Source organism: Eupeodes corollae, chromosome 2, assembly GCF_945859685.1.
Source record: "Eupeodes corollae chromosome 2, idEupCoro1.1, whole genome shotgun sequence".
In the NCBI taxonomy this organism is placed as follows: domain Eukaryota; kingdom Metazoa; phylum Arthropoda; class Insecta; order Diptera; family Syrphidae; genus Eupeodes; species Eupeodes corollae.
In genome coordinates this window covers 132,192,882-132,219,831 of record NC_079148.1, presented here as the reverse complement: position 1 = coordinate 132,219,831, position 26,950 = coordinate 132,192,882, and the positions used below count along the sequence as shown (strand labels likewise).

General features: G+C 30.8%; 1 protein-coding gene across 1 annotated transcript in view; it reads right to left on the bottom strand.

The window, feature by feature from the left end:
* LOC129944280 (uncharacterized protein KIAA1143 homolog) overlaps positions 1-24,096 on the bottom strand; it is a 33,490-nt gene extending 9,394 nt beyond the window's left edge. The window contains exons 1-3 of the mRNA XM_056053619.1: positions 23,754-24,096; positions 23,511-23,682; positions 21,944-22,129 (exon numbers count right to left, since the gene is read on the bottom strand). Coding sequence (XP_055909594.1) covers positions 21,951-22,129; positions 23,511-23,682; positions 23,754-23,858 — 456 coding nt within the window. The 5' untranslated portion in view covers positions 23,859-24,096 and the 3' untranslated portion in view covers positions 21,944-21,950. The remainder of the gene's footprint in view (positions 1-21,943; positions 22,130-23,510; positions 23,683-23,753) is intronic.
* Between the last annotated feature and the right edge of the window lie 2,854 nt (positions 24,097-26,950).

Genomic DNA, 26,950 nt, shown 5'->3' with positions numbered 1-26,950 from the left:
CTCTTTTAAACTTTTTTTTTATAAAGCGCAGGTCTTTTCTCGACTTTTTCAATCAACTTTTCGACGGAACTTTCTACAATCAACAAATGTGATTTAGGCGACGATACCATATTCAAAATACACACACACGACGCCAAATCACAGAGCGAACTGAACTATCGGCCGACTAAACAATCGTCTTGTGAGCGCCAATACTGATTAAACAGTCGGCCGATAGTTGTCCGACAGATTAGTTTGAATGTAATCGGATAGCCTATCAAACTTTTTTATCGGCCGATACTGAATGGCTGTAGTATGCGCATAAGCATTCCTCTCCATACTGATTAAGAAGCCGATCAAACTATCTAAACTAAAAAGAGAATTTCGTCAGCTATGAGAAAGATTAAAGCCGGTATTTTTGACGGATGTTTTTTCTAAAACATACACAAAATTGTATTGAAGAAGACCTCAGTTTTGCAATTGAAACTCTGTACAATAACAATTTCGAATATTTCCTTCTTATTGTCAAACCCAACATAAACTTGTTACATATATGTATGTTATTAATAACTATATTTTACTAAACAAAAAATGCACCTCCATAGTCTCATACATTTCAAACTTAAAGCTTTCTCCAAACTCCCACTTATATAGAAAGGAGACGCTTAACATAATCCCTAAGGGTTATATGTATTTGTAATTTTCTTCACAATGTTTTTGGATATTTCATTTAAATGGGTAGGATCATCAAATCTTCATTTGCAAAAATGTATACAAGACAGCTTCCAATGAGCTTTCGAAGTTTAAGGTACATAATTTTAAAATTGACAATTAAAACAATTAATGCCATACTAAAAAGGAGTTATTTTTGGAGGGAAAACGAAGAAGACATAGAAAGAAAATAAAAGGTATGGGTACAGAAGAAAAGATAGGAAAAGAGAAACTATGCTTAGAGCCATCAAGGGTTGTTTTCAATGGAGTTTAGGATTATTGATTTTTTCTAAATTACATATTTGAAGATAATAGAAATAATGAATCTTAGATACTTATGTATATGTACCTATGTACTTATTAATAGCTTCACTTTTTGTTGTCTGTTGTTCTCATTTATTAATTTGTTCATATGCTTAATAAATTATTTAATTATTGACAAGTTAATGGGCTTCATAGCGAAAGTAAGATGTTCACACAATATAACTATTTTTATGTAGATTTATATTTTCTAATTGATTAAAAAAAAGTAAATATTCTATGGTTTTCATTCTTTAAAAAAAAAATGATTTATGAAGCTTATAAAAAAAACTGTCAAATCTTTCAGAATTAGCACATTAAGCACTAGGGTGATAGGGTTTCAGTTCATTAAAATTTGAAAAACATATGAAATGCACTTTTGTATACGTATTTTTTGCTCTTATTTACACTTAAGTTTGGGCACCTTTCCATATGAAAAACTAGTTTTTGGATATAAATTTGATAGATAGAAAAACATGAGCCTGTTGTTTTGTCACAATCCCTAACTATCCCGGCAGTCAAAAAACAATATATGTATGTAGACATATGAAAAGTTTAAAAAGAGAGTAATATGTACGATGTTTTTTAGAGAGCAGCTGCATTTTTTTTTAAAGCTGGTTATTTCTCCTCTTTTTATTAATTTTGTGCTCAAATGTCATTTTCTTCTTTTGGTCTGTGATCTGTCAGTTATAGCTATCATTGAAATCGATCGGGAAAAATGTTTGAATAGATATTTGACGGTGTTTCCCTTTGATTAGAAATGAAAATTATGTACCGATCGACCGGAAATCACACAAGAAAAAAAAGTATATTTCGACATTTATTTTTCTCGTTTTTCTGAACATCTGATACTTTTATGTTCAAAAGGGAAACAAATCGTTCCCCTGATCTGTGTTCCAATTTCACACAATTCCAATGACAGATTTCTATCAGTAAACATTTTTCGGTGGCTTTTAATCAGGAAAACATTTTTCAATGACAGCTATAAACGACCTGTCAAAAAAATTCCAATGCTTGTTTTCAATGATGAAAACCAATGACGGCTATAACTGGCGCCTTAACACAAAATGTAATCACTGGTTGTAATAATTCAGTTCTGCCATCTGGTTTACGCTATTGTGAATGAATCGTAAACTGTCATTTTTTCTAAAATATTTATGACATTAATTTTGTTGATTCTTTTGTTCATTCAAAATTTAGTTAGATATTTGCAAAAAAGTAATAATTACAGAATTTTAGAGCTAAGAAACATTTATTTCTATTTTAAATCAATTTTCGAAGTTCACTTTTTCACATACGCAAAAATGGTTGGTTTTGACATTTCTTCGGTTTTCGTTAAGCGTTGCCATAATTCATTTTTTGTTGGGAATTTCTTTGATTTTAAGCATCTTGCACATGAATTACGAACTGCGACCTGTGGACGTTCGCATTTTTTTTTCTATCACATGAGCTTTATTTCAATTCAAAGACAGCGACGAATTATCAATTTATAAATTACAGTTTTCTCCATAATTTTGAGGTTAGGTTGGACGCAAACAATTTATTCGTTTTGCAGTGTGGATGGTATGTGGAACTCGAATAGAGTTTGACAGGTCGTAGCAACCACTCTGCAATTCGTTACTACCAAATTGTTTTTTACAAAATTTTCTTGTTTTAGAGAACAAAATGCTAATTTTTTTTACCAACATTAGTGCCAATTGGTTTCTTATAATTAAAATGTGATTTTGTCTGAAATTGACTTTTTGAAATGTGTAAAATCAAATTTGTTCGTCCTTTCGTTATTCACTCTCATGTGCAAGGCACCCACCCCAAATCCTATAGTGATCCCAAGGGGTTGCAGAAGGACAGCATGCCCCTTAGATACCTAGCTGTTAGCACGCCGTTCTATCAATTCAAGAAAAACTTGTTTTAGGCTCAAAATAACAAAATACAAAAAAGTAGGGTTAAGTCCGAAAAAGAATTTTTTTAAGACTTAAATGTATTTTCTCGCCTCAATATTTAAAACATGTTCTATTGAGACCCCTACCTCACAGTCAGAAGGAAATTCGTGCTGCGGTAATGGAAAGTCGCCCCGAAAATTTTTTCTCACAAAACATAGTTTTAGACCTCAAAATCTAAATGTTTGTCTGCTTTTGTGAACAGCTGAAATTTGTTTGGATTTATTGCAAGCTTTCTTAATTTAGATATCTAACTCGTTCAATAAGGTGTATAAAAGTCCTCATATCCAGGAATGCATATCTACTTTCATTGAATGCATAAGTTGATGTAAACTGAAAAACAAATACCTAGGTACCTATCTATTTTGAATAAATATTATTCGATCTTAAACTTGGATTGCCCTCTTTTTTCATCTAAAAGAATGGTCTTCTGGTTAAAAAAAATAAAGGTAGGTTAAGTAGGTATGTTTTGTTTACAAAAAACTTTAAAATGTTGTTGGTATAATCAGAGTTAGGATGAAAACCATTCAAACAATGTCAAGGTCAATTTTATATTACGATGGATGCCTTTATACATTACTCATAAAAATCCATGAATATGAATGAAGGAAATAAATGAAAAAAAGAAAGAATTGAAAAGGTTTTTACCCCAAAATAAACACAAAATTCAATTCCCAATTCAAAAATCTACATGAACGAGTATCACCATCCCCACATAAACATAAGAGAACACAAAATATGTACGTATATGTAAGTTTTACGACGTAAACAAAACATCACCATTCCAGCTAGCCTTATAAAACATCCCTTAACCGTCGAATTAAGTATTCCAACAATGTTCGCCGCAAAGATATCAGCAACAATCTCGCACATGACAAAATAAATGCCAAAACATCTTGCTTGCCAAAAATTATTATGTACATGAAAAATATATAGTATATATTATATACGTATCGAAGAGCCCTTTTAATTCTTCTGCTTCTTCATTTATGCACTATGCAACTAGGTATGCAGTAACCTATAGGTAGTTCTTTTTTGCCGAGTAAAGAATTAAAAGAACCTAGCCTCGTAGGTAAGGTACACCGTACTCCACACATCTGTTAGCTGCTTCCTCAACATAAACTGTAGACTATAAATTCACATTTGCTTATTTGTTTTTGTTGTTTCACTGGCACACTGATACATCCAAAGATACAAATTTTCAACACACACATGGAACAAACAACAACAACAACACACACAAAAAACACCGAAGCCGTAACCACGCGCCCATTTAATGTATGTGTGTCATTACCACACAGCATCGAAATCAAACACGAGCAGCGCCAGCAGCAAAAACTTGCATATTGCTGCCTTCGAAACCAAGACCGAGACCGCCGCCGAGCAACTTTCTTCTTTTTGTTTCAACTTTAAAATTAAACAATTTAGCTTAAGATCATTCATCAAACCACAACTATTGAAAAACTAACCTCACTTCTTTTTTAATGCATTCACATCATCAAGATACGATACGAACTTCAGAAATGTCATCAATCCCTGTGATAACACTCCAATTCCAATTGTTGTAATTCACTAGCGCAAAATAATATATTTAAACAAATTTAATAGACCAAACATGTACATCCATGAAGTATCATTCTATATGTAGGCAAAAAAAAAAATGTAACTCTGTGTCAGACGCTGTACACCACGTTTCCAAACACCGCCGCGCCGAGCCGATTACAGAAAGAGAGACCAGTAACGCTAGAAAATCCGAATCAAACTGAAAACGAAAAGCACAGGACGTAGCGTAGCGTAGATAGAATTGCTTTATTGTTGGTTATATGGTTTGGTTGGTGTGTCTGTGTACTCGTCTTGCTCTGCTCTTGGTACACAAGTCGGTAGACGAGCGCGGTGCTGAACGGGCAGAAGGGCGGCAATAAGCGACCATGTTGCCCCCTGGTTGCTATTGAAGGTAACATGCTTTTGTTGCTATTTTCTTTCTTTTGCCTTCGTCTTCCATTCTTTTTCATCTTGTTCATCGCCGCACCGCTTCACATTTTCCCCCTTCACCCTCTCTTCACATTCTGTCTTTGCCACTTTTCTACCTTTTTTCCTATTCAAATTTATCCTCGATTCCGTTTTATTTCTCTGAACAACACAAAATATTGAATCATGAAATCTAACGAAAGAGGAAAACTTTTTTTTGACGTTTTTTTTTTTATTTTTATTTTCTTAATATTTTTTGTAAATTATATAATTATGTCATCAATTTAATAAAAATACTTAATAATATTACCGTTATGTTAGATCAGTTAAAAACATCAATCGACTGGAATAAGGATTTTAAATTTTCAAATTTGAAAAAAATAATTATTGAAATCCGAGCAATAAATCGTATATTAGCGATAATATGTATACATTTTCAGAGGGGGATTCCGAAGAAGGAACATTAACCTTTAGGCTTCTTGTTTCAGGTAGGTGTAAATATGTATATAAATTCTACATTCATACCATATGTAACTATAGGTTTTTATAAATGTATTTTGTATATTCATTCTAAAAAATTTTGTTTTTTATTAATTTTTAAAAATGTTAACTTTGAAACACAAGTAAAAAAACACATTTTTTACTTTTTAAGTAACATAATCGATACCAATCTAGGCTGTACATCATAAGATCTCATTTCTTATTTTTTTTGCAAAAGAAGTCTTAGTTAAGTCTTGACGATATTTTCTTAACAAACCTACATAGGTATAAAAAAATTCAACTTTAATGTTTAAGAAAAGTCTAAGAATGTCAATATTTATTAAAGTCCCTTGATTTAAGAAAAGAAAACGCCCTTAATATTTACGATTATAGGTATCATTGAAAAATAACAGCTTTTTAAAAATCAAACCTACGTTAATATCAGTTTTTGGAAACTTTTTGAGTGATGTTATATTTATATTTTACTTTTTCTAAGATACCAATATTTTCAATTACAAAAAAAAAAGTTTCGCAAAATTTTCGTAATTCCAAAATTTGATTAACAGAATATCGCCCTTAGAAAGGCAAATTCGGTTCTTTAATTTCAATTAGAAAAAAGTGGGTACCTTTGTAAGTACGAAGTTTTAATCTTGAAATAAAATTGTTATAAATTTCAAGGTGATAATTATAGATACATATATATGCCATTTGATATAATATTTTATTAAATAAAATAATTACAAAATTTAAGTATTGTACTTATCTCTTATTTTGAAACATTTATTTTGTATGCCTATTTAAATCTTTATCTACTACAAAACAGTAGGTAGGTACCTATGAAATGAAACAATTAGGACGATTTAACCTATGGACATCTAAGGATTTCATTTAATTATTTAATTTTTTTTTTTAATTAAAGCATTTACTAAGAAAAAAACATACAATTTTATTGTAATTTGAAATCGACAATATTCTGTCTGCTAATTATCATACTTCGTATCGATGCCCATTATAATTTTGAAGTCGAATGTTTTTCGTTGAAAGGAAATATAAACTTAGTAGCTATGGAGTCAAATTTAACGGTTAGTTAATTTTATGACCTGGATACTTGCATCAACGTACACACTCATATGTATGTAAATATGAATGAACAGTAAGGAACTAGGAATCCAATTGTTATACTTATGAATATAATATACTTATATACAGTGGTGGATAAGAATTTAGCACATTTATTTGACGAAATGAACAATCTTGTATTTAAAAGCTGCAAGTTTATTTTATTTATAAGCAATATGGTGGGATATATGTTTTTACCGAAAAGAACATTGTACAAGTTATACCTGTAATAAGGAATTACAAAATGTGTTAAAACAACTACTTTTATCTGGACATTTGTTTAGTACACTTTAAGTTTTAGATGGATAACTTTTAATGTATGCAACTTACCATTATGGAGGATTCAGTATTTGGTAGGGAATCCTTTGTTTTTTATGACTCTACTGATTTTTCTAGGCAAACTGTCAATCAAAGCCACACATCGTTGTCTTGGAATGCTATAACATGCCTCTTGAATGAAATGCCATAATTCTTACATTATTCCACAAATGTTCGATCGGGTTAAGATCGGATGATTGCGCCGGCCACTTTAGAACGCTAATTTTATTGACCTCTAAGCAATTCTTCACAAGTTGTGATGTTTTTAGGGTCATTATCATCATATGATGTACCAGGATACTTTTGTACACACGTTGGTCCATTTCGTTGTCAATTTTTACCAAAGGACCACCACCGTGCCAGGAAAATGCAGCCCAGACCAAAGCATTCTCAACACCATGTTTGACTGTTTTAACAGTATATCGAGGATAGGGTTGCATATTCTGTGGACGCCATACATACTTTTTGCCATCTGAACCAAATCGACAGTGGTTTGTTCAAATATGTTTTTGCAAAATCTAGTCTGGTTTTTAAGTTTTTTAAATGAGTGGCTTTCGTTTTATTTAATCGGGGCGTCTTACCGTCCTTGATGATATGTTTACATCATAATCTTCTTTGAGTTCGTTGGGGATGGTACTGGACCTCTGAAACGGATCCTTGGTTGACAAACGATAAATTACTTTGTCTTCTTTTGGTGTGGTCTTCCTTTTAAGAGGACATTGCTCCATGTCTTGAATGGTTCCGAATTCTTCAAAATGCCGAAGCGCGTTGTAAACCATTTTTCTGGAGCACTCCAACAGCTTGGATATGCCAGAAACTGTCCTTCCCTTGTCTTTCATCTGCAAAATTATTTTTCATTTATCTTCCGAGCACCATTGTTCTTTGGCCATGACTATTTAAGTACATTTTGATAAGCAAATACCGGATTACCACGAAAAGTGCATTTTTGTTAAACTAAACGGATTAAAAATTGTATTAGGACTTAAAAGTGATACATTTATGACCAGCTAAAAATAGTTTAAATTACAAACTTATGCAGTTTTTTTCAAAACAAAAACAAATTTATTTATTAAGAGTAACAGTTTTTTAGTTTTTTAGATGGTTGTCAGTGACTATTTAAAATTAAAAGTTGCTAAGAACAAAATTTATACAAGTAAAATAACGATATTTCTTATCTTCTTCAAGTGTGCTAAATTTGTATCCACCACTGTTTATTCTGTTGAGTTAAAACAATACAATCGATATGAAATTGGTTATTATTTTCAATGAATTCAGCATACATTTATACATTTTAGGAGTTAATTTACCATAATTCGAATGAATTCCAAAACAACAACAAAAATGTCTTTAGAACAATGTTTTTTTATTATTATACATGTATCCTTGTATGCTTTACGAATCCTTGTATGCATGATATGCAATAATTGATGTAATAAATTTATGATTTTTATTAAAAATAAACAATAAGTATACTTTTTATGTAATTAAAAAAGCAAATTGTGTTTCTATTTAATTTTTGGTCACTTAACACTGCTTTTTGGTGTTTGATCTTATATAATTCAAATTAATTGGGCCAACTTAAACAGATCGTATTCGAAAATTAATTATCAGGAAATTCCAGCCGAGAGAACCAATTTCCAACCACTTTTTGCCCTAATACTCTCTTTCAACCGCGTCGGACTTATCTTTATAGGCAAGCGACTTTACATAACATAACATGTTAAATCGTACAATCTTGGACTCCATTCAACATGAGCATGACTCGAGATTATGCTTAACAAATGATTCCTAACCGAACCTATTTTTTTGGAAAAAATATATGCACGATTTTTAAACAATTAAGGAATAAATCTATTCTATTTTGACAGCTGTCAAAAAGACCAACTCCAAAAAAGTATTACCAGATTTGAAACAATCTGTTCTAAAAAAAAAACACTCGTTATTATTACTTTAATCTAAATAAATAAAATAAATTAGGTGGCGCAACAGTCCATGAAGAACCAGGGCCTAGTGGCTTACAACTCTCAACCATCCCTGTGTGCGAGTAATGGACCTTCAGTTTATATGCCGATTCGGAACGGCTAATTTGAAAAAAACACTTTTCATACAAAAAATTACTCTTGGAGGATTTGTCAATTCCTCGCAAGAGGCAGTACTCGTGAAAAGGTTAGGTGGTACATGCAGGGATTGAACCCAAGACCCCTTGCATGACGCACTAACCACCACGCACCGGGTACTACGATTAGTTTAATCTTCTAAGGTAATAAACATCGAATGATTATTAAAAATTAAATATGGGGTCTTAGAATAAGTTATTAACCGCGAACCAATTTTGTTTCAACAAAAAAAAATTGAAGGTGTGCTTAAAAAACTAAACAGTTAAAATTGTCATTCCAAAAATGATTGTGTTTATTTCTTACAGTGTAACTGCCTAAAACTTCTTATGCCCAATTTTATACCAACTTTTATACATTTAACAGGATTTTAAACTGTAAAATGGGACATTGTGGTTTCACCAAGCGTTTTTAAAGTAAACAAGCTTTTAAACGCCTTTTAAAACAAAATGCCCATTTTTGGCTCATTAAATTTTAAAAGTGTCTTTAAAAAATTAATATGACAAATTGACAGCTGATGTTTTGTTTTGTAAAATGTTTATTCTCAATGTTTGGAGATACAGAATGAATAGGTAAACAAATTCAGCATTGCATTACTATTTATAATATCATTTTTATGATTTTAATTTTTAATTAAAATATAAGATTGATTATCTTCATCTGACGAAGAAAAACATTAAGTTATTCGACGTTCCAGAGTATTCCGCGTTCACGAGAACCCCTTTTCAGACTGATGATATTGCCTTCAAAATGAGGTTCCCACCTTCCAAAGCGATTCTTGTCACTTATTTCAACATATATTGCTTTCTCATTTTTTCTCACACAATTCTCTTCATAGAAAAGGAAAAAAGGGGTTTTATTTTTACCGGGTTATGAAGAAATTTCCCATTTTTAGATTGGTGAAACTGACAAAATTTAAAGGCCTAGGGCCCTACTCTGTAATGCGTTTCGAAAGCAAATATTTTCGAAAATGAATATTTTGTACTCTCTATTTCTAATACGGATAAGAAATCTAGTACTTACGGAATGACAAATCCGTATTCGGATTTTTCGTACCTGGCAATGCGTTTCCAAATGTCATTAGCGTTCGAGAACGAAAATTTTGTTTCTACACCAAGAGAGGTAACAAACTGCAATTCGAAAGTCATTTTTAAAGGACACAAAAGGAAAATTGTGTTAAGTTGTATAAAATAGATAAAATATAAGCAAGGATATAATAATTTTATTCAAAATTTAAGCAAATAAATTCCATTACAGGGAAGCATCAGCAAAAAATGTGCATACGAAACAAAAGCAATTTGAAATTATGGTGGAATTCGTATGACTTGAAAGAAAAAAAGTATTGTACCTTTGCAAAAGACAAATTTCAACACAAAAACCAAATGATTATGAAAAAATCTGCTTAAACTTTCTAAGCTTGAATTAAGAAGGAAGATGAGGCAATTGCAAAGCAGTGAAGTGTAAAAAAAGTCTTCTTTGTGATTTGTTTTTAATTTTTTTTATGTTTTTGCTTTGACAAATCTCATAAGAAATACTTCGAGACTAGGCAAATCTATTCGATAAATCGAAAAAGTACTAGATGATTGTTTTATTCAATTCGAACATTTTACAGAGTAGGAATTCATAAACAAATCGAATATCAGATTCAATACAGAGTAGGGCACCTGATAAAATTTAAAAAGCTTTTAGATAAAAGTGTTTGTTTATGAAATCGGACATTAATCTGCTATTATAAGAATAGTGAGAGCCAAGTGACGATTGGCAAATGATATAAACATTTTTCTAAAAGTACCACATAGTATGTATTTTCATAAAATATCAGTTAAATGGTTTGCGAGCTTTGTAGTTATTATGAAAAAACGGGAGCGTATCGGAGCGTAAAAGAAAAAAGTTTTAAAATCTCCTCTTCTAAAATACCAATTTTTTTATTCTCGTCTTTTAAAATCCCGCTTATTCTATCTGCCGAACAATTTTACAAAATACGTGCATTAAACTTAATAACAATAAGAGTGAATCAAAGGTTTTTATGTTAAATTACTTGACTAAAGATACAAATTTGGTAATTTGTTTTGTTTTTTACTATACATAAACATTAATTTTGGTTTACAATATTAATCCTTGCACAACAAATATGCATCCTACAGCAAATCTAACTCTCGATAACGGTTTTATTGCTATCGTTGGCTCTGTTAATTGATTTAAGTTTGTTTTAAAAGAATACTATCTTACTTTTTTTTTTAATCTCGCGCTTTTTAAAAATTAAACAACTGGTTTTGATTGCAAAATCAGGATATTAACAAACGGGATTATAAGAAACTGGATTACAAAAAGCGGGATTATAAAAAATCGGGATTATAAAAAGCTGGATTAAAAAAAAAACAGAATTTTAAGAAACGGGAATATAAAAACCGGGATATCGAACCCAACCCTAAAAAACATTAAATGTTCATTAGTGCCTTTTTTCCCGACTATTATGAAATGTAAAAAAAAGTAATAGAATGGAAATTTTCGTCCTTAATCAAAATCGGTTATAACGAATTCCATGGGACTGGAAATTTTTGTTGTCATATCGGGTATTTCATTACAACCAATGTTCAAATTTGTGTTTTTTATTTAAAAAAAAGACAATGTTTTTTAGTTTCGCAAAATTTCAATTTGTTTAAGTTGTATGCAACGTAATCTATGCCTTGAATTCGAGTTTTTAAATAAATTCAGCTTTTACTAAAAAAGACTAAATTTTTACACTAGCTTTACCTTTTTCTCTAGCAAACGAAAATGCAAAATTTGTTTTATTATTCGTAAAACAGTCCTCATAGGTGATATCGTTAAAACCGATTTTCGATTGTTACAATTTGTATGAATCTCTTCTGGGACTTAAAGATTAGTTAGCAATAATTGATATTTTCTAGTAAGCGATTTCGTTATAACAGATTACCACTGAATTTAGTACACGCTCAAGAAATTTAAATTCCACATACAAAATTTGATAATTTTACAAGGCCTTAGGAAATTAAATTTCTTTATTTGCCTCAAGATATTGGTCGCAAAAAAACACCCTGAAGTTCATATAAGTTCAATTTAAAAATATTGAAAGTTTTATGAATATTTGTACGAGCCTACAAATTTCAAAATCCCTTTATCATTAAATATTTTCAAAGTACCTTTACAAAAGTTAAAACAAATATTGAAATAACTTTTATAAAATAAAAAATATTTCCAAGAAAAAACGCAAGCATTTTTTTATATTACCCGCGTTTTGTTGGAAAATCTATCCATGGTATAGTAGAATTTTACACGAATAACAAAAAAATATCCATAGTATGAATAACACCGATAAAAGTTAGAGTAGAACCTTACTATGGATGAGTTTTTGACATTTATACGAGTCTCGAATGGATCTTATATGATTTCGTTCTCAAATGTTGGTACGATTGATATTGCATTTGTATCTCGATGGCTGTGTTCGTTGAGTAGTTGTGCATTTGAAATCGTGTGTTTTTCATTGGCGAAAAAAATCAATCTGTTACTGTTGGTATTATTTAGTTTTGTTAATGAAAATGGACTAGCTGGGCTTATTTTGCAAGAATATAAAAAAGATAGCTAAGTTTTGCTATGTTTCCACTGAGAATTTATCTTAGTTTCTATTAAATAAATCTTTTTGGTGTTTCCACCGCACAAGAAGATTTAAAAATGATCAAGTTTGACAGCACTTTCTAAAATGCAAATGGTGTTTCGATGTTTCTTACGAAGTGCAAGTGAGATAGTTTGATTCGTGTTAAACATTGAAGGACTGGATGGTTCAGCAACATATAAGAATACGCTACTTTCTCCATGTAAAATTTCTTTTTTAATTTGATTAAAATAAAACTATATTTTTTGTACAAAAACATGCAAATAAACAGACCATAATGCATTATCTGTAAAATCAACTCCTCCACACAGGTTTTCTCAAATTTTGACTCGACTCCGATCTCCGACGGGAATCAAATCAAGCTCATTTCAACTCGATTCAGATATATAAAGAATTGAGGTGATCTTCAAGCTCGCTTCAACACCACATGTTAGTGTAGTAGTCTACGAACAAACCCCCTCCTTGAAGCAGTTGTTAAATGCACTTTTTTTTATAGAATCTCAGTTTCCAAATATTTTCTTACCATTTTTTCTTAAAAATTGTCCATTTTATTAGTTTTAGTTAGTTGCTTTGCTAGGTTAATTTTAACATTTGATTTTAACAAAACTTTCTTCTTCTTGTGTGTTGTTTTTATTATTATTCTGACAGATCTTCTTTCAGTTGCACCAATTTAAAAATTCAAAAATCTGGCTGCTGCGGATCGTTTTGTTGGCAATTTCTCACTTTACTATACATATATGGAAATCAAAAAACGCACTTTTTTGAAAATTCAAACTTTTATAGTCCTAATTTAAGGAAAAGTTATACCCAGCTATAAATCCTTTTAAAACTGGTTTTGCTCTAACACTAGTTTGAAGGAACTCAATAATATGGATGTGAATTGGAAAAAATCAAAACTAGTTTAACGACAAAACTAGTTCTAAGGGAATTTTGATCTTGAGTTCAATAATAAGGTTTTCTAAGGAATACAAACAGAAACTGATACATCATTTGCTTTTAGAGAAAGTACCTAGTTATGGAAAGGAAATGCATTCTTCTTTACTTCTTTAAAACAATCAAAATATTTGTACTGAGTCATTTTGGTTTTACTAACTTTAAAACAAGTAAATGACAAATACAAAAGAGGCAAATAAATTTCAAGATATTTAAGTAAACAGAAGTACTAAAATATTAAGTTAGCAATTATGGCAATATTAAAAACAATTAAATTAAATTGTTAAATTAAATCAAAGATCAATTTTAATGACACTTAGGTACATAGTTATATCGTTTCCAAAAGGTGTGCCAATGATACAAATATGTGTACAATATCTAAATTATGTGTTAAAAAAAACTATTTTTTATAACAAAATTCCTTCAGTAAAATATCTGACTAAAAACATCATTCAATCTATAAATATACCATTTCTACTTCATTATCTATCTATCTATGTACGTATAATATATATGTTTACTATATTATATACTTGTAAATATGTATCAACCTAAATGCAAGAAAATCAATAAAATTGTTAAGCCAACATGGCCGCCCAACAACAGCTATAACCTTCCAACAAAAATTTATTGAAAAAAAGTTAGGTATTTGGCTGCAATATTATTTAAAAAAAAAAAAAGTTACCACCCTTAAAAATAAATTATTTTAAGGTAAATAACAAACATTCAGTTTGAATGGTTTATAAAAACATTACTTAATTCAACAATTTCAAATTAAGAGGTAATAAATAAATTATACCTCAATTAATAATTACTTCTGATGGTAATAAAATCGGTTGAAGAAAAAATATATGTACCTACGTCCTACATACTTATGTGTACCTATCTAAACTTATTTCTGGTATACTGTACTGTACATATATAGTATGTACCTCACTTTTGATTGTTTATGCTATCGAATAATTCGAAAGAACGCAACAATAATTCTTGTTTACACTAGAAAAATGTGTATTTGTTTTATTTTTTTTGGTTCAATAAATAAAATAAATTAATAAAATATTTAAAAAATAGCAAATGTCTTCCCTCCGCATAGGTCGGCTACCCTTTAATTGTGGGTATGTGGCACATCATATAAATTTGAGTTATTGTCGAATGCCCTCATTTTTGTCTTATTTGCCTTCGAGATTCAAAAGCAGCTGGTGGCTAGTTGACTGGATTGCAGGCTGCTTGAACAATTTTACTTTATGTATATATCCTCCTCTTGTATCTTCATCTAAAAATTCCACCTCCATATTGGTATGCTAGTATCTTCTTCCTAATCTTAAATAACTGGCCAACAACTGAACTAAGTCTAAGGGAAAGAAACCCAACTAAGAATCATAACGAATGAGAATCCAAAAAGAAATTAAATATAAGGCGAACAAAGAGAATATCTAAAAGGAAACAAAAAACAAAAACTAAGAAGAAGACGAAGTCGAAAAAGAAGAAAAGAAAGAAGTTCAAGAGAAAGCAAAATCGAAAACATTGTCGATTACTTTTTTTTTGTTTCTTAAAAGAAAACGAACTAAGAGGAAATAAGATCGACGATTAAAAGACTGAAATAAAATATTTCTCGTCAATACGGAAATTTTATATATAAATAAGAATCCCCATCAATTCAAATTGAAAAACATTAAATATTCCCAAAACAATCCCATCAGCATTTGTTAGGGCATCATCACTCAGGAGTGATGTTAATAATGATGATGATAATAAAACATAACCTACAAGCTCAATTATCACCCCCATGCCACGCATAATAAGGGTGCCAGGCAATCGGTTGCATTCCATTCTCAGTTACATGGGTAAACAACTTTCCTATTAATTTGTGCTGAAATTACGCAACATAATTTACCTGACATATGTACCTATGTATATATGTAAGTAAGACACCTACAACCTACAATCATTGTAAAATAAAAGGAACACTTAGGTGCCCTTTGCGTCAACGTTAACATTAACAATTTCTCACCCCAAATGGGATTTGATTTATTTTTCAATTCAATGTACCAAAAAAAATGAAAAACTCTATTTCAACAAATTAGATTTTGTTAATTCTAGTATAGTAACGAGGAAAAATTATTTTCGACACGCACACATACTTTTTCATCAGCGGACAAGGTACCTACACGAAAAATAATATTAAAAAAAAAAACATATGTACCGTACTAATACATAGGTCCCGAGTATATAATATTATGTGCATGTAGTGGTGGTATAATGCCATCGTAGTTCGTAGATATAGATACAAAATACGTACTTCATAAAAACCTACATACATATATACTTATACCTATATATAAATGTTTGTAACGATGGATTTATAAAATCGCACATGCAAGCTCGAGCTGAAGCGAACAGCAGAATAGCAGATCCCAGCATTAGCTAGTTTCCCATTCCAACCCCTCAGCCCCCTTTGTGACCCCAAATGCTTCATTTGCTTTATTTGAAACTTTAGGCATCCATAGACTTCATAATAAGTTAGAATCCTCTCGATTGGAGCAGAATTCAAGCCAAACCGAAAGTGGCCATGTCAGAATTCCATTGGATTTCAATTCCAATTCCGATTGCTTCGGCCTGTAACCCAAATTCAACGTGGTTCTCATATAGTGAGTCACCTCATAAGGCGTTGATAATTTTAGCAATGCCAAGTTAGACATAACTTTGTCACTGGCTTTTAGTCATTTTTATCAATTGGTCATAACGACCGAGAAATAAAGTATTTTTTGTATTGTAATTTAAAAATAAAAAGGTTGAATGCGCTCGATTTTCTATACACTATCCCCCAGCCAAGTTTCATAGAAAGCGTTGCAAGGCTATGGAGCATTGGGCGGGATGGGGTTCGACGAAGACGGCAAGAAGTTAGTTGGTCGTTTAAAATTGTATTAAATATAGCAAAAGAGGGACAGAGAAAACAAGCTGTTTTTAAAATGGGAAGCTTGTTGAAACAGGGAAAAGACGACAACGACAAAGTAGATGACGACGATGACAACGATGTCGATGTTGTCGACTACGACGACGACGACGACAACAACAACGACGACGGTGCGGTGGTGGTGACTGGTGACACGTCAAACGAAAACAGGGTGTAAAAAAGGAGAAAATGGCTATAAAATATCTTCTTTGTTTTATTTTTTCCTTCTTCGTTTTTTGCAAAAATATTTTCAAGTTTTATTTTTTTATATTTTTTTGCAAAAAATGTTTTAAAGTAAAATTTGTAACAGCTTTCAAAATATTTTTTTTTAGGTTTTGAATTATTTTTACTTTAATTATTTTTTTTTAATAAATTTTAATCAAAATCTTGAAATTCTTTTGTTAACTACTTCCATAGCTTTGTAAGGAATTCAACATGAATCTTGTCATATTTTTAGGAAGATACTTTTGAGTAATAAATTTCAAGAATCATCTGCAACAATAAATAAATTAAAACTTGTTCTTATTTCTTTTTTAAACTTAATTAGCTTTCCTATTAATTTTATGACCATATTCCTCCATCTTTAAAAAAAAGCTACTCTAAATAGAAATCTGAAAAAACTTAGGCAACTGAAATTTTTACAATTTTCTTTCTAGAATAACAGGTTTAGAAAAAATAGTTAACAAAAATCAGATTCAAAAAATTTGATTTTGATGAATATTAAATTTTTAAATTTGAGATTCATCACAAACTATGCATGTCAAAAGTTTGGTGGATTACATTCCAAAAAAATATTAATCGCTTTTTGGCACGTGTATAGCGTAAATAGAATGTTAAGGATGATTATAAAGGGAGCTACAATTTTCTTTCAAATCCCATCACCTCAGTTAAAAACATATCGTAAGACAGGTGTTTCAAGAGATAGCACATATAAAAAACAAAATGAAGATTTTGATTGGAGAAAAGTGTTTTTTAACCTAGAAGATACTTTGAGCTACAACATACTTGCATTTGAAATCCAAGAAAAAAAAAGTTCAGGAATAGTTTAAACTTTGGTATTAATTTTAATTACACTAAGGGTGGGTCTCTAATTATTTCGTGTGTATCAATAACCAGCTTTTGTTTTACATAAAAAGTTTGTTCCAAAGATATTTGGGCAAACATTTTTTAAAGATTGGGGATGAAATTCTCTCCGAGAAAATAAAACTGCCAAAAAAGTATTGAACGGTTTCTTGGCAAAAATTGTCTGGCACTTAATCAATGCGAAGCAAAACGAAAGAACGACGCTCATTTTCAATTTACGTACCACACTAGGACATTTACAGACTTACAATTTCTGCCCAAAGAAATGTCATGTGATGAAATTGTCTCTCTCTTCTGTCCTAAACTACCAAATTTGTGTAAATTGTGGAACAGCATTTAGGCAATGATTGTTGGAGTTAACATTTGGCAGTTTCGGTCGAGGTTGGGAACAAACCTAAAGTTAATATGGTTTTCTTAAATCCATGATGGTGGCCAACGGGTTAATTTCTTTTTATTAGTGCTTCTTTTAAATCACTATTATTTATTTTAAAACATGGCAAACTTTTATCTGTTTCAGAAAGCTATATTTTTGATCATCAAATTAAATTATTGAGTTTTAATTCTTCATAAAAACATGTTATAAAAAAAGCCGTTTATACAATATTGTCAATAAATCTTCTTTTTGAAAACGTTTCAAATAATTTAATTTTATTTCAAAGCAAGTTTCGGATAAATTTCGAATTCCAAAATCGCCATTCTGTTAAAATATTATTTTCATTGGCTTAAATAATATTAAAGATTTATTACAGTCAAACTTCAATAACTCGAACTTCCTTAAGTCGAATTTCTCTATAACTCAAAATTTTATTGAGAACTTTGATTTTTTAACATTATTTTCATGAATTTTTCCCTCCATAATTCAAACTTCTGTAAGCCGAATTTCTCTATAAATCGAATTTTTTAGATTCTGTTTGATGTCAAAAGCCAAATAGTCTCTTTAACTCGAACTTTTGTCTACTATTGGGAAATCTCATTTTAGTTGACCTCATTTTCGAAATTTACTAAGGCTACTATAATTATTTTAGACGTTTGTACAGTAGATACATTCTAAATTCTTTGCTCTTAATTGGGAAACCCCCAATTGTTTCAATTTTTTTGAAAAATACTTGAATCTACTGTGATTAATTTCTTTAGGTTTGTTTGAAGAAGATGTATGGCTTTTCAGAGTTTGTATGTTTTTCATTAATTCATTTCAACTTCGGTTTTGAACGGGTTAACTAGTTTTTATGCTAAGATCCTAGTTTTATTTTTTTTTTTGGAAAAGCAGCAATTCACGAATTTAAAATGTCAACAAGAAAATTAAAGCATCTTACTTTTGAACAAAAGCTGAAAGACATAAATGAAGTTGAGAGTGGGGTCAAAAAGAAAGTCGTAGCCATAAAATAAGGGTTACTTTCCACCCGATAAAAATCAAAAAATAAATGCTGAAACTTCACGACAAAAAAACCTCAATGAGAAATATGATCGTGTTGACAAGGCTGTCTCCAAATGGTTTAAGGAAGCCAGGAATAAAAACCTCCCAATTTCAGGGACACTTATAAAGGAGAAGGCTAAACGATTTGCAACTGAAAGAGGAAAAACTGATTTCGCTGCAAGTACAGGTTGGCTTAGTAAATTAAAAAAAAGGTAGGTTCAACGTGACAACAAATTGTACATACAGAGTTTGTATGTATGTTTACAATATTTTTTTTTCAATTAGAAATGACATTGTTCAAAAAACACTATTTGGAGAGAGTGCCAAAATTGATCAAGAAGACTTCGAGCATTGGACACAAAATGTTCTACCAAAACTAATCGAAGGTTACAGTAAAAATGACACCTTGAATGCCAACGAAACTAGACTTTTTTATAACTGCCTTCCAAATAAAACATTGGCATTTAAGGGTGAGAAATGTCACGGTGGTTAAAATAGTAAAGAGCGGATAACATGTATGATTGCAGCAAATATGAGTAAAAAAGAAAAAAAAATCTTTTGATCGGAAAAAGCAATAAGCCACGATGTTTACAAGGAGTAATGTATTTTCCTGTAAGTATCGAAAGAACAAAAAGTCGTGGATGGTATCTGGATTTTTTGTGGAAGCCATCAGTGACGATCAAGTTGATGCTGATGCAGATCCAGGTGAAGGCTTAACTGCGCAGCCGAAACAAGCTAAGGTCCATTAAGCCTTGAAACAATACGTGATGCTCTCTTACTTAAAACAACACGCCAGATCGTTTTTTCAATGTAATTAACGAGATTGAATTTTTTTATAAATTGAAATGTAATGAAAAAAAATACAAATGAATGATTACTGATTTTTTTTAAACTTTTGTTAATCAAAAACCATTTTTTTTTCTTAAATAACATTCCATTTAATAAAATAAAAAAATTAAACACTTTTGTCTCATTTCTTTAAATCGAAGTTTCTATAACTCCAATTTTGTCTCTTTCATTTTGATAGATCGAATTATGGAAGTTCTACTGTACATTAAAAAGGGTTGTTTTTTCAAAAGAAACTGTCAAAAAACCTGCTAAGAGGTCTCTTTTGATGGTAAAAGCCTTTTAACGAATATCTCATCACTCGAACAATTTCAAATAAATATTGTATTCACAGTACCTAAACTGGTTAGAAAAGGTTTTTTTTTTAATAACACCACCTTTAAGTCCATTTGCTGAATGTAACCTGTGTAAGTTCAATTAGTTATTGATTTTTTATTTAAAACACATGCACTTAATTTGTAGTGCCTTAAAACTTCAGGTAATAGTATACAGACACAAATTTGGTTAATGATAATCAAAAAAAAACCTATTTTAAAAACTTTTGGTTGTGTTGTGAATTCCTTTAGTAATAATTCAATTTTTGCAACATTCAAATTTATGTATTACATTTTCTGAGCAAATTAAATTAAAAAATAACAAAACTTATTCTCTAGATATAGGCTTAATGATCGATTTAAAAATCAATTATTATCAAAAACTACAGAAATACTCTTTCACTTAATCGTTTTTCCATATTTTGCCTTTCATCAGAAGTATTCAGCCCTATCATGAATTCCATCGTAATCGGAAATTTTTACGAATCCCGAAAAACTGCATCATGAAATCCGTTCGGAATGCAAAATTGTATGAGATTTTCCACTACGAACGGATTTCATGATACAGTTTTTCGGGATTCGTAAAAATTTCCGATTACGATGGAATTCATGATAGGGCTGATTGATTTATTAATTCATTAAAATCAAATAGAAATATATATGTTTGGATGCACAGAAAAATAATAATGCTAAATAAATTAACCCTATATTTATTTTTAAAAATCATCTATTTATTGAATATTATATGTCTTTAATATGATTTCAAAAATATGTATAAGTTCTTACCCAAAAGACTATAAGGTACGTCACCAATAATACCGATGCATAAGTCATACGAAATTATTTCAAATGCATTTTATTAAGGAACGACAGTTAAGTGTTAGGCTAATTTTGCTGTCGTAACTTTCTTTTTATTTAAAGCCTAAAAAATAAATGCAATACATTTAATTTTATCCATCATCGAGACTTTTGAATAAAACCACAAATAAGTTGACTGAACTAATATAAATAATTATTGTTATGGTTTCAAAAGTTTTGACAACAAATAAATTCTTTGTTTTACTCTAATTCTTCTTAATACGAATATACTCATTTAAAAAAGTAATCCTAGTCAAGTTGAAGTGCAAGAACAATATTTTGTTTGTTAATGTTTTTGTTTTTCTGAGTTTCAATAAAACAACAAGAGGAAAAGAATTATGTTTTAGAATGCATTAAAATTGTAAGAGTTATGATCATTTGGTAAAAAAAAATGTTCATTAGGTTTTGAAGTGGGCATACAAATTTTTAGTTTGAACTTTTAAGTTATAAGAACGCAAAATTTTGATAAGTTTATAATTTCTGTTGACTTCTGCTTTAAATTTAAAACTTATAAAAGCAAATCAATATATAACCTTTACTCCTTTTACAGTTTAATAGGAACTAACAAATATATAAAAAAAGGAAACTAAACTTTAATATGTACAAATATACGATTGGGAAAACGGAAAGTAATTATATTATAAGATCAGCTTCATGCACTACTATCACTTTATTTGTTGTTGTTTTTGGTTATTCATAAGTTTCCAAGCAAATTTGTTCTTTTTTGTCATTCAGATTCCAAATATTTTCAAGTTAACCTTTTACAACAGGTTAACCTTGAAAAAGTATATTCTTGTTCAAAAGAACCAAAATTTTCATGTTGACTTGAAATCAAGGAATACCAATTTGGAACTCCTTAAAAATCCTTTTTTTTTGTTTAAGTTTACAAACAAATCATAAAAATTAAATTAATTATATTTTGTTTGAATATTTATCTTAGCAAAAAGAAAGAAAAAACAAAAGATCTTAAATTTATTACACTTACCAATTTTTCAAAAATCTTCTTCCTCTTCGTCTTCTTGGGCAAAAGATAGTTTACTCTTTGCCTCTTTAGCCGCTGTCTTCTTTAACTTTTTACCTTTTTTAACTTTAACTGATGTCTCATCGACTATTTTAGCTTTAGTTTTGAAAACAATCCTTTGACTAAGATCGGCTGGTTTCTCGGCTTCCTCTAAAAATAATAAAAACAAAAAAACAAAATAAATACAACAAATCAATTAGAAAAATAATTAAGTCAAAAAAAAAAATAATAAAAAAAAATGTAAAATATATAAAAATATTCGTATTGCAGTTTGCATCCCCTGCACCCCGCATTCAAAAGCTGTGCTGTACCTACTCTTCTTTGCCCCTTTTAATGGTGTTACGACCGATGATGTCGACTCGAAACATTATGCTGTCTCTGTTTCGCGGGTAATTCCTTTTGGGGGGCCCCTCTGTCCCTCCACCTCTCTGCCTCAACCTCTTCCACAAACCTACACACATTTGTTGGTAAAAAGTGCCTGCCTTGCCGTCGTCGCCGCCGCGCCGTTGCTGGTGCCCCTGCTACCACCGTCATCAACCCTCCTCCCGACCCTCGTTGTTTTTCTATCAGCCCGCCAACCCTACAAACTATACAAGCGCCTCAACTTAACTTAACTCAACTCAACAGTACCAACAACGACCAACGAAGGCACCAACAAAAAATAACCAAACAACAACAACAACTTGGTGGAACAACCATTCGTTCTATTACCCAAGGGAGTTCCCACTGTGTAGAGTAGAGTGCTGCACAATATGAGGCGCTCCCATGGACACAAATTGAGGTTATGAAAGATTTTTCTTTTTGAAAATTTTATTTTTCGCCGATTTAAACTGATTTTCAATTGCAGACCAAACTTAAACTTACCAATTTTTGTTTAAAACTTGTTCAGCTTCCGATTGAGTTGTATTTTTTTGAAAACAAAATATTTTTTTTTCTTTTGCAAATTTATTGAGGAAAAAACTTTTATTAACTAATGCACTTTAATGAGACGGTTTTTTTGGCAAAGATTTTAACTATTTTTGTGTGTTTTTGAGGGTTTTAAAAGTTTTGAAACACAATTAAGATTTTTTTTTCACCCACGACGCGAGGGACAGTCGGATAATTTTTGAGAAAATGAAAATAAAATGCGAAAAGTTTAGTACATTGTGTAAATAGCACTGCTCTATGTACAACGTTTTGACAGAAGAGTATATAATATACACAAAATGGTTGAAACGCAGTGAGAAGGCAACAACAACAAAGTATGTAGCGGTGGCGTGGCGCGGAGACAGCGACGAACGACGAACAACGTCGACGACGACAACAACGACTGACAAAGACCTGGATGGCGAAACGGGGTACGGGCTACGGGGTACGACGTACGAGCACGGACACGGGATGCAAAGAAAACTTGGTTGAGCAAAAAATATTTTGTTTTTTTTTTGTTGGTTTTTGTATGTTGTTGTTGTTGTTGTTACTTCTACTTAAGTATCTTTATCTATACACCATAATACATCACTTAACTTGGAACTACTTAAAAACTCTTGCTTACCTTTCTCTATCCTCCGCTTTTCTGCTTCTGCCTCTTCGGCTGTTAGGTCGCCCGATTTTATTACAACAATTTGGGGTTTCTCGTCGTCCCTTTCGTAGTCACCCTCACGCTCACCTTCTTTGTAATCCCCTTCGTCTTCTGAATTTCTATCAAGATCTTCGAGTTTTTGGCGCTGGGCGGGAAAATTTATATCAAATAATTTTTCTTTCAAAAAATAATACTCTTCGAAAAACTGATATTTACCTTGGAATTAACGTCCGGACCTTCCTTATAGCCAATTTGAGCCTTTAACTTTTGCAAAAAACTTGGATCTTGCGGTTTAATGTAACTAATGTTCCTTTTGGACATTTTCTTTAGATATTCTTATAAGACTTCACTTTCTTGGTGAACATAATCGAAGATTTATGATCAACAAATTGATATTGACAATTCTGAGTGTAAAATAGAATTGTTTAATTATGATTTTTTTTTTAAATTAAGTTTTGTAGGTAAAATATTGGGAGGAATAAAAATTTAAATTAGAATTTATTCCAATTCAAAGGAAAAGTATATAATATACTTGTTAAACCTGAAGTTAGCTGCGGAAAAATTTGAAGAGGGAAACTAGAAAAAGAACGCAGCAGCAGCTGTCGTTCGTCAAAAGGGAAATGTCATTTTCAGTTTTGTTTTAGTTTTTAGTTATTTAAGGTGTAGTATACACTGTTAGTTAGGAACAATGCCCATTACGCAACTTTAAGTTGCTCACCCAAGTAATTTCACAAGCTCCCAATTTCAAATTTTTTTAAGGAAAAACGAGGAGCTGCCGTATGATCCTTAAAAAAAATAAATATTTTCAGCTCGTAGGCAGCTATTATCAAAGCATTTACAGATTAAACAATAATGCAATATCTGTCAATGGTCTGTACTTAGATTCATTGTTAGAAGAAACAGTAATCGCTAGAGAATGGCTACATAAATACTGCTAAACTCAGGCCAGCCATTCAAAAATTTAAATTAATATTATTTTTACAAAATTATTTCCAAAAACAGCACAAACAACCCCACTCACAACATAAGTGAACTGCGCAAACTCCAATTTGCGCACTTCAATTTATTTTGTGACAGTGTACTGAATGGCTTACTTCCACAATGCAAAAATTCTGAGCATCACCTATCACTTAAATTACTAGGTGCATTTCGAATCGACTTTTTATATTTTTATGTAATGGTTAAATACTTGTTAGTTATTCCAATTTCCCAATGTCTTAAATGTTTTCACCAATGAGAGTTGAGAAAAAACTTCAAAATTGACCACCGTTGTCGGATTTTTTAGCTATTTAAATGTTTTTTTTTTAACATGCGTTTTTGTGGCGTTAAACATGTCATTCTGTATATTAAATATGGCTAAAAGATCCCTTTTTCGAAGAAGTATAAGTTGAAGCTATGTGAGCTTGAAATGCAAAGTTTTGATATTTTATTGAAAGCAACACCTTCTATAGTAGCGGTAGTAGCCACATTCAAATGAGTTCTCTAAATTTGTTTTTACTAAATACAAAATACAAATACAAAATAAAATTCAATATGAATTAATACACATTATCGAGGGGTTATGCTATATCCTTAATTGCACATAATTGACATTAAACGTCCATTTGTAAACTTATTAAGTTTGAACATGGATTTTTGCCCATAACTTGTTGTTAAATTGGTCTTATTCAAAGATAGGCACAACAATGGAAAGGGAATGATTCCTAGATTACAATCCTGAAATTTCAGCCCTCTAGGTGGTCTAAAACGATGAATGATGGAGATCAAAAATTGCCGACTTTTGACCCTCTGGGACGCATATTAAGCGAGATATTCGCATTTTAAGTTTGAACATGAATTTTTGCCCATAACTTGTTGTTAAATAGGTCTTAATCAAAGATAGGTACAGCAATGGAAAGGGAATGATTCCTAGATCACAATCCTGAAATTTAATTAAATAATTTTCAAACAAAAAATAAAATGCAGAAACCATTCTGTTGTGGTTTCAAAAAAGTTGCATGTGCTCGCCTAACCTTAATGTCTCCCTCCATTAATTTTTCTGGATCAGTTTGCAACTTTTAATATATGAGGTTACCATTTTCGGTTATGTATTTCTGCTTTATAATTGATTGATTGTTATGCAGTTACACATTATGTTTTTGTGCTAGAAATAAAAAGTACATTATCAATTAATCTGTCAATCTGTCAAATAGTGGCTGTTGCTCGGTTGTGTAGGTCTAGCTTTACATTTTTGCAATTATAGGACACGTATCTCGGTGTATGAATACACCTTTTTTAAAAGAAACGGGATAAACTTAATAATGTAGTTGCATCCTTATTATATGTACGTAGCAATGTCAAAGCTTAAATGTGTAAAATAACTATATATTGATAGAAAGTGATGATAAACTACATCAAGATAAGTTCTTTCAGCAAAAGTTCACTAATTTTCATTTTAAGCTACATTGTATTGTAAAAAATAAATGAATTCAACAATACAATTCATACAAATTGTAAAAACTTTAATCAAAAATAAAACAATTTGTATTTTACATATGTAAATAGATGGAGAGTGATGGACATTTCTGTATCAAAGTGAGTGATTGGCACTTTGTGCTATAGCGATTATTCTAGCTGCAGCTACTTCTAATTTTGTTGAAACAAAAAAACATACCTCGTATTAGTAAAAAGCATCGTGTAGAACAGGATCTACGTCAGCAATTTCATTCTTTACTCACGTACTGCAATTTTTTTTCAAAACAACATTTTCAACATTTTGTTATAATAATTTTCAAATCAAGAAAATATTTGAAAAGACAACAACAAAACTCCTTCCTTTTTTAATAAAAAATTCTATATTAGTATTGAGATCATCTATACTGACGCAACCCCAAAAGTTTGTCCCTGACAGCTTTGATTTCCTCTTTATTGACCCATTTCTCATGGGATCTAATTTTGCAAATTATATATTTGGGTCGACTTTTCATTACTAGGGGTCTCAATAGAACATGTTTTAAATATTAGGGTGAGGAAACAATATTAAGCCATAGAAACAAATATTTTCTTTTTCGGACTTAACCTTACATTTTTGAGCCTAAAACAAGTTCTTTTAAATTGAAAACACGGCGGCGTACTAACAGCTAGGTATGTAATCCTGCAAATCCTCTACCTGGAATCACTAAAGGATTTGGGGTGGGTGTGAGTTTGGGTGTATGCAAAGCATTTTTTGCATTTGAGCACTAAAATCAAAGAAATCCCCAACACAAAAAAAGCAAGTATGACAACACTGAAAAAAATGGAAGAAATGTCAAAATGAACCATTTTTGCATGTTTTGGATGTAACAAAGTGAACTTTGAAAATAGATTTAAAATAGAAATAAATGTTTCCTCGCTCTAAACTTACTATATGGAAAGTTGAGCCATATATTTACCCA